Below are 9,007 nucleotides of genomic sequence, written 5' to 3'. Positions count from 1 at the left end.
TTTGAATTTAGATTTATGTTACTTTGTCTATTATTGCACGACACACGCTTCACCAGTGGGTTCGCCGACGTCCTCTGAATCCATCGATGGCCGCCACGTCTTCAACCATCAACTCTACATCGGAGCGTGGCCTACACGCACCAGGGAGTTTGTCTCCCGTTCCAGTGCGTGTCGGCCATGTCTTCCTCTCTAGCTTTCCTCCGCAACGACTTTCGGTGGTTCACGGCGGATCTTGCTTTCCCTAGTAGCAAGAGGCCATCCAGTGGCAGCGCATGGTCCTCACGTGCCATTGCTTGTGGCTCCCACTCCACTTCCCTCAGTCAGTTTTCTATTGTTGTTTTGTCTGTTGTTTTTTTATGTTGCTTGGGATATTGTTTTCCTTTACGAAAAACTTCTATCTTTAGAATTGTGTTGGGTTATCTCTTGTTTGCAATCTCTTTCTGGACTTTAACGGCGTTTTTACTGTTGCTGCCATCTTTTACGATACCAAGCGTTCATACACCAACAAACACACAGTTAAAGATAAAATAAAATAAAAAATGGAATGAGTTTACCGGATCCGTGACGAATCGCAAATCAAAGCAAACCTCGTTAAGAATGCCCAGTGCTCTTTATCAATGCCGAAATCCTCGGCAACAGCACTAAAAACTTGTTGACAACTTAAGTGTGTAATCTCAAGTGCATGTTGTTGCGAAGTAATAAATTCTTGGAAGTATGAGCGTCGAACCACATGGATTTTGAGAATAAAGAACACTAACAAAGTAAGATTATGAAAAATTTGTGACAATTGATTTGGTTAAATGATTTTTCTAAAATGCAATATGAAAACAATAGTTAAAAGAAATTGCTAAGGCATTGGGGTTCTACTTTTAACAAAACCATAATATTTATTTTTCAACTCATGTTATAATTCTATTGAGAAATAGCTAAGGAGTACACCCAATCAGAAAATAGAACAGTAATCATAAAGAGAAAATATCATTAAAAAACTAATCTTAAAATTGATTGATTAATTTCGTTACGCAAAATTGGTTATTTGATTTGTAGGGAATTCCAAGTATTCACTATACCCGTAATTAACAATGAATCAATGAATTTTACTAAACAAAAACCATTTTTTAAAATAAATCATGCAATCAATTAAAAAGATTATACATTAAAAATCATAGAAGAGTTGGGGAATAAATGTCATAATCTCATTAAAAGTTTCGCATCTAGCCTAAACTAGAGATTTAGCTACACATGATTACGAAAATATATTCTATCATCAAAGTACTAAACATCGTGCTAGTAAAATAAAATAAACCGATAAAAAAATAAAAACAAATAAAAGTTGATAAAATGTTGAATGTTGCCATCTTCTCTTCCAGAGCTGTGCTCATTTTTATAGAGAAGAAAAACATCTCATCCTCTTATTTTCCTCTCAATTATCATGTGTGCAACTGTGTTTGATCTAGATCTTTTTTTCTTTATTCAAAGGTTTCATTTTTATTTGGATCACTGGTTACATTGTAACTTTTATGCAAGAAGAAGTCTTCACTCTTCACACAGGTAAGAGTTATCCTGTGAGTCCACTTCTTGTCTTCTTTTTCAATGACTTCTTTTAATTAAATAGGAACTCCTCTTCTCTTCATCCTCTTTCTTTTTTGGGGTAATTACATTTTCCCTCATGAACTACCGACATGTGTTATTTTGCTCCCACGAACTACCACTTTTACAAAAAAAAGAGCATCAAACTATCATCTTTACATACTTTGGCCCATTCCGTTAGGGAATCCCGTTAACTTGGATGGAATATGCCATTTTTTACCGTTAATTTCTATTTAAAGACCAAAATGCCCTCTACATTAATTAATAATAAAAATTATTATTATTATTATTATTATTTAAAAAAAAAAAAAAAAAAACCAAAGGAAAAAGGGTGGTTGCAGCCACCCCTAAGGTGGCCTGGTGGCCTGCGAGCCACCTTTAGGGGTGGCTCGCGGGCCACCCACGACCTCTGGGGGTGGCTCGCAGGCCACTCCCTTTTCCTTTAGTTTTTTTTTTTTTTTTTTTTATATATATATATATATATATATATATATATATATATATATATATATATATATATATATATATATATATATATATATATATTTATTTATTTATTAAGATGAGGGTATTTAGGTCATTTTTTAAATTGAGTTAGGATATTTAAGTCTTTGTATGAATTAGACTGACAGAAGGGGTCAAAGTATGTAAAAATGGTAGTTTGATGCTCTTTTTTTGTCGAAGTGGTAGTTCATGGAGGCAAAATGACACATGCCAGTAGTTCATGGGGGGGAAAAGGTAATTACCCCTTCTTTTTATTTCTTCTATGATTCCTACAAAGTACAAACTCTTACATTAATATATCATTTAAGCTAAAGATTAATAATTAAATAATATTCCACAATTAAATGTAAAATGCAAGAATTAAATCATAATAAAGTATGACAATACTTATTTTAATATAGAAAATAAACACTTTTAAGCTATTATTGGTTGTTGCAGGTCTCAAGTGGGAATGCAGTTGGGCTTGTCCTGATCTGTTTTCCTTTTACTTTTGAAACTGCCTTATGCGGTTCTTTGAAATGACCGGTCATTTAATTGTCTCATTTCCTACATTTTGTATATATTTCAGCGATATTTCTGTTTGATTTGGGTTTAATGTGGGGAAGCCCACCCATTTTTATTAATATGATTGCCCACTTCTTTTTCATTTTAGATAAGAGGTGGGAATGATCCCTCCTTGTAACCTTTTTTTTTTTTTTTTTTTAATTAATTAAGAAAAAAACCTTAAGACTTGCACCCCTCTCTCATTTCCTTGCCAAATTCTCTAAACTTGAGGAGAAAATTTCAAAAATTATATTTTCTTTTTAATCACCAATAATATGAGAATCACATTAGAGATGGGTTTGCAACTTTGACTAGAGTGGGTTTTTGCTTCTTCTTCTTTTTTTTTCTTTTTCTTTTTTCTTTTTTTTTTTAAAAAATTCACCTATAGGATTTTGGAATTAAAAAAAGAAAAGAAAAATTGTGGAGCTTCTATGGATATAAAATTTAATTAAGAAAATGAAAATATTTTTGGTAGTATAATTTTTATTGCAACTTCTTTACATACTCACGTGGGACCGAAGTCTATATTATATGCAAATTAGTGTAATGTTAATTGTCATGTGGCAATCTATATTTTAATCACTGACATGATAACTTAGTAAGTTTCGCGTGGACAACAACGTCAGCTCATAAACGTGTTAAGGGTCATATACCTAACAACACTTGTTAATTAAAATAACAAGACAAATAATTTCATCAATTATTTACAAAAATTAGTAATAGAATGTTTCGTTTGTGAAAACATTTTCAATGTTATTATTATGACTATTCCTTAAAGTTCTTACGAATGAATTATGGGTATTAGTTGAGAATTTGACGTAATTTATGATTATTATTATTCCTTTGAATTATCGTTAATTAGTTTACTCACGTGGCTTCATGCTTTCATCATAAATTATTATCAATTTTTTTTTTTTTCTTGGTAGTTGTTACAATGGTCCCTTTCATCATCAAAACTATTTTTATTTATAAATTATAATGCGGATATAGATGAAAACCATTTAGTGCATAGAATATATATTGTGTTGGAGTCACCAAATATTATTTTAACCCCACTAAAGCCTCGCCTTTACGCTTCAATTTTTGTCTCCATTAATAAATTTGGTAACTTCTGTTGTGTAGTCCTCTATGATCCCTATTAAATCTATTATATCCATATGTAAGTTCCTAAAAAAATTTTTAAAACATAAACCATGTCTTTTCATTGAATTGAAAAGACATTCTACTATACAAATTTTCTCAAACTTGGGTTTGTTCAGCAAAATTTCATAAATAATAATAATAATAATAAACCTTTTCAATTTTCAAAAGCCTAGCCTCCACAAGGTGGAGGATGCCCCTTCATCAGATGTTAGGGACACATTTTTTTTATTAAAAGATTCCTTCCAATATATATAAAAGAGATTAAACGATTTAATGTTTAGGGTTACAACGTCTTCCTTATAAACTAAGTCACAGGCAAGAAATTGAGTTTCCTCCACCCATGTAAAGTCAAACTCATACCATAATATACCACAGCTGCTAAAAAATAACCTAGACAACAGAAGATGCATCAATGTTACATGAATACTTATAAAGATTTAAGAGAGAACACACATTCTGAGCTATAAATAATTTTTACAGACCAGGTTTGAACTAAAACCAACAGAGTAGACTGCATAAGTAACTAATAACATATAAACCAAAAAAACAAGAAAGAAAAAATTGCCATGGTGATCTCTCGAAAAATCTCCACGTTGAAAATGTACCATAGCAGGATTGTCTTACGTTGGAAATCTCCCATGTCATGGACATGAAACAAAGTCTCCACCTTCACCTACCGTCAAAAGTTGACTTATGTGGGTCGAAATAGGGTTGACAAGTCAAAATTTTGGCTTATTACACAACCATTAGGGTCGTCTACTCCTACAAAGGCAAGGCTGTGGAGGGATCGAGATTGGTTGTAATTCTCTTGTCGGATTGTAGCATGCCCGACTGCAATTATAAGAAGTTATTGATGAGGCCCACTTGTCCGAACAAGTGTTCAGACCGCCCAAAACTTGTTTGGGCATAGACCCCATCGGGAACTTCTCCCAATTGTGTGTATATATATATATATATATAGTCATATAGGAGTAATGCTACATGTCATACTCATGTCCCTCTTGGGTCCCTCTAAAAATGAGGTGGCTTTTAAAATCACCATTGAGCTTGTGATTGATCAAAATTGAATTTTGATCACATGGTGATTTTAAAAGCCACATCATTTTTAGAGGGACACAAAAGGGACATGGGTATGACGTTTAGAATTACTCGTCATATAGGTAACCCCTCAAAACATTTTTCACATTTTCAAAAACTCTTAAACGCAAAATTCTTTTCAAAAACCTTACCAAATATAGCAATAATTGTTTTTAAAATTAAATAAACAAAATTTTACTTGGTGTTTATCATATTTTATTGTCGGTTGAAAGAGATAAATATCAATACAATAAAATCCTTTCTCTCCAAAAAAAAAAAAAAACAATAAAACCCTAATAAATATTTGATTTAAAAATAATAGTCTATACATAATGCTCTGTTTGACGGAAAGAACTATGTCGATCATGTAAATTCATTCCCTAATAACAATTCTCTAAAGAGCAATCTTAACTTGTAGCTCATCTCACAGAACAACAATGGCGGCAATCTCCTGTTACTGTTCCCCGATCGCGTCATACAAAGCCTCTCTCTCCTCCTCGCTTTTTATTTCCTCCGGTCTCCATCTCCGGCGATCAACGCGGTTCCCCGGAAAATTTTCAGGAATTTGCGTGTCTTCTCCGGGGGGCTCTCCGGCTCTCCAGAGACGGGTCTCGTGCCAGGCCTCCTCCGCTACTTCGCCACCTTCGTCGTCCGTCGATGGCCAAGGTCAGTGCTTGTCTTCAAATTTCTCTATTATGATGTTGAATGCGAAATGTGCCAATAGGAGCGTGGTTAGGTAATATGCCAATTTATCCATTATTAGTATAGAAAATGATTTCTTTAACTTTGGAATCCCAAACAATTCGATTCGGGGGCGTGTTTTGTGATCATTTGTCGAAATCTCTCTGTTTTGGGTCAAATTCACTTGAAAATAGGATTTGGGGATTTGTTAATTGTATAATTTGGAAATTGCAAAGATTCTCTGTTTTCAATATTTGCAATAGAGAAAACTCGAATTATGGTTTAAGCACAAAGAGAGAAAAAATCTTGGTGTTTTTCGACGATGTAGGTCTACGTGTATCTCTGGTTAGGGTTTTTTTTCTTCTTCTGATTTTTAATTGATCACAAATGGAGCGAATCGTGGAACCGTTTTGGGATCAGAATGTGTTATGGTGATTAATGAGATAGAAGGGTTCTAAATCCATTTGGCTTTTGTTATGTGAGTTGAGACTTAAGGCTTTCTTTTTTGGGTAAATTACAGTTTGCTCCCAAACTACCATCCTATTCTCAAGTTTGACCTATCAACTACAACTCACTGCAACTCGGACTGTCAAATGTTTTGAGTTTCCCTGGGTCAAAAATGACCGCTATTGGGGATGAAAAATGCTAGCGTATGCCTTGCACGTGCATCTGAGTTACCAAATTGCCCTCACCGGTGATTGCGTGGCCACCCTCACCTGCTCATAGGGGGTGGTCGTGTGGCCAGCCTCCGCTTGTTCATAGGGGTTGGCCACATGGCCACCCCTCACCTGTTCAGAGGGGTGGTTTCACAGCTACCCCCATCTGTTTGGAGGAGGGGCCATGCAGCCACCCCTTACTTGTTTAGAGGGGTGGTCGTGTGGCCACCCTCTTTGTTGTGGCAGGAGCGGCTGTGCCGCCACCCTGTGTTGCCTTTGTGTCAGTTTTTTTTAGGGCAATTTGGTAACTCATACTTACGTGCAAGGCACGTTAGCACCTTTTTTTCTATCCCAAATAACGGCCACCCCTCATTGTCAACTATCCTCAACTGAAAACGTGTTTTCCTGCAAATCAAGTAACTGACCAACAATACTAAATCTTAATTTTCTTCTGACCTTTTCTTTTTTCTTTGTTTTGGGTTCCTCATGTTATAGCAAAAGCAGGGCTGAAGGATTTTCTGCACATTAGCGATTTTGACAAAGACACTATTTTGAAGATCTTAGGCCGGGCTGTAGAAGTCAAGGCATTGCTAAAATCAGGAGAGAGGACATTTCTCCCATTCAAGGGGAAGACAATGGCAATGATTTTTGCAAAGCCATCTATGAGAACGCGGGTTTCTTTTGAGACTGGTTTTTTTTTGCTAGGAGGCCATGCAATATATTTGGGACCTGATGATATTCAGATGGGGAAGCGGGAAGAAACTCGCGATGTCGCTCGTGTTTTGTCTCGCTATAATGACATTATCATGGCACGAGTCTTTGCTCATCAGGTATGCTGGTGAGTTTCTTTTTTCTTTTTTTTTTCTTCCCCTTAAATGTTGGTAATTCCATCTAATAATTTGTTGGGTGTATGAGTTTCAACTTGTTTGCTTTGATGTTTTGGTTCCTTTATTTTTGTTTAAACAATTGGTCTTGCATATTTATTTGTAAATACAATTACTTGTTCTATTGGCAGGACATTCTTGACCTAGCTAAACATGCAACTGTCCCTGTCGTTAACGGCCTGACGGACTACAACCATCCTTGCCAGATAATGGCAGATGCCCTCACTATTATTGAACATATCGGCCAGTTGGAAGGAACCAAGGTGAGTGAGCCCATAGTGCTGCTTTTTTAATCCTTAAATATGCTATTACTTGTCTTGCCACATCCTGAATATAATTTTTGGGTGTGTATTTCTAGTCTAACCTGATTTGAGAACAATGAAACATTCAGGTCGTATATGTAGGAGATGGAAATAACATTGTGCACTCTTGGCTATTGATGGCGGCAGTTATCCCCTTCCATTTTGTTTGTGCCTGTCCTAAAGGTTTTGAACCAGACGAGAAAACAGTTGAGAAGGCACGAAAGGCTGGAATCAGTAAGATTGAAATAACTAATGATCCAAAGGAAGCTGTTAGAGGAGCCGATGTTGTCTACTCAGATGTGTGGGCCAGTATGGGGCAAAAGGAGGAAGCTGCCCATCGACGTCAAGTGTTTCAAGGCTTTCAGGTATATGTTGTAATAAAACCTAGTTGATATTGAATTCTGTGATTGTTTAATTGTGACATATGAAATCTGTAACTTGTTGAAAAAATAGTTTCAGATACATGCAATTTGTATTGAATTAGGGTAGTTCTTCATAAACACAAAAATTAATACGTTTTTAAATTTAAAAGACAGGATTCAGATTGAAGTAGCTTAAGGTAAATGAAAATAGAACAGACATGTTCTCTTTTAGTTTACCATATTAATAATACAAGTTGATATTAGATAGACTTTGGTCTTCTAACTAGACCTGAAGTGCACCATGGCTTGAGTCAAATTTATTAAGGAGCAACACTTGGTTTTTTCTATCATGGTTTTCTTGTTAGTCACTTCAGTAGTGATAGTTTACATTCTATATGTGCTATGAAGTTTGTCAGAAATCTGATCAATGCAAAATATCAGCTTATTGGAGAAGATGGGGCTTGGGGACTGGCCAAGCAGTAGGACTAGCGGATCTACCACGTTGAAAATTTTCCATTACTCCCATATATTTTCTACAAGAAAAATGCAAGGAAGCAAGGCAATAATAATTTAGTTTTATCCCCTTTGTATATACATGAGTGATGCCAGCCCTAAATTTGAAGCTGAAATCGCGTATGCTTTTCAGACCACAAAAACAGGAAAGAAACAAAGGTTTTTCAGTTTCCATAGCATTGAACTTTACTGCTGTGAACAAATTTTGTGTCAATGTATGTGTTTTTCAGTTTAAGAACTGATTTCAATTAGAGGATGGGATGACAGTGTATAGTCCCAGTTCTGTGCCATGAAATTGGTGTTCTGTAAATCCTCAGATCAAACAATAATTAGATGTGTTTGCGTGCTATTATTTGCAGGTGGATGAAAATCTTATGAAGTTGGCAGGCCCAAAAGCTTTCTTCATGCATTGTTTACCAGCGGAAAGAGGAGTGGAGGTGACTAATGGAGTTGTTGAAGCTCCAAATTCCATTGTTTTCCCGCAAGCTGAGAATCGCGTGCACGCACAGAATGCTATAATGCTTCATCTGCTTGGCTTGTAATTCCAAATTAGCCTCCACTTGTTGAACCCGCTAAACTATATATTCCCAATTGTGTTTTCAGCTTGAATTTTGCGGGTTAAACGTCTTTCCAAAATGGTCTTTTGCTTTCCTTTCCCAAAGTACTGTTCGATCGTCGGAACTTAAAATAATATTGCGGTTTGTACTGCACTTCAGCTGGTGCTTATTTCGAAGGCACCTCTTTTTTTTTTC

General features: G+C 35.6%; 1 protein-coding gene across 1 annotated transcript; it reads left to right on the top strand.

The window, feature by feature from the left end:
- The first annotated feature begins 5,181 nt into the window (after nt 1-5,181).
- LOC133871057 (ornithine carbamoyltransferase, chloroplastic) lies at nt 5,182-9,007 on the top strand. Its single transcript, XM_062308410.1, has 5 exons — nt 5,182-5,523; nt 6,690-7,024; nt 7,210-7,341; nt 7,470-7,745; nt 8,615-9,007. Exons 1-5 carry the CDS (start codon nt 5,295-5,297, stop codon nt 8,795-8,797), a joined length of 1,155 nt encoding a protein of 384 aa, XP_062164394.1. The 5' UTR covers nt 5,182-5,294; the 3' UTR covers nt 8,798-9,007.

This window comes from Alnus glutinosa, chromosome 6 (assembly GCF_958979055.1).
Source record: "Alnus glutinosa chromosome 6, dhAlnGlut1.1, whole genome shotgun sequence".
Taxonomy (NCBI): Eukaryota; Viridiplantae; Streptophyta; class Magnoliopsida; order Fagales; family Betulaceae; genus Alnus; species Alnus glutinosa.
The sequence above is the reverse complement of the archived record's forward strand: the minus strand, read 5'-3'. Positions and strand labels throughout refer to the sequence as shown.

Excerpts from the sequence above, each read along its gene's own strand:
- LOC133871057 (XM_062308410.1), top strand. The coding sequence starts at position 5,295 with ATGGCGGCAATCTCCTGTTACTGTTCCCCGATCGCGTCATACAAAGCC. Across the intron at positions 7,342-7,469 it reads GCCAGTTGGAAGGAACCAAG|GTCGTATATGTAGGAGATGG; the intron begins GTGAGTGAGCCC and ends TGAAACATTCAG. Across the intron at positions 7,746-8,614 it reads AAGTGTTTCAAGGCTTTCAG|GTGGATGAAAATCTTATGAA; the intron begins GTATATGTTGTA and ends TATTATTTGCAG.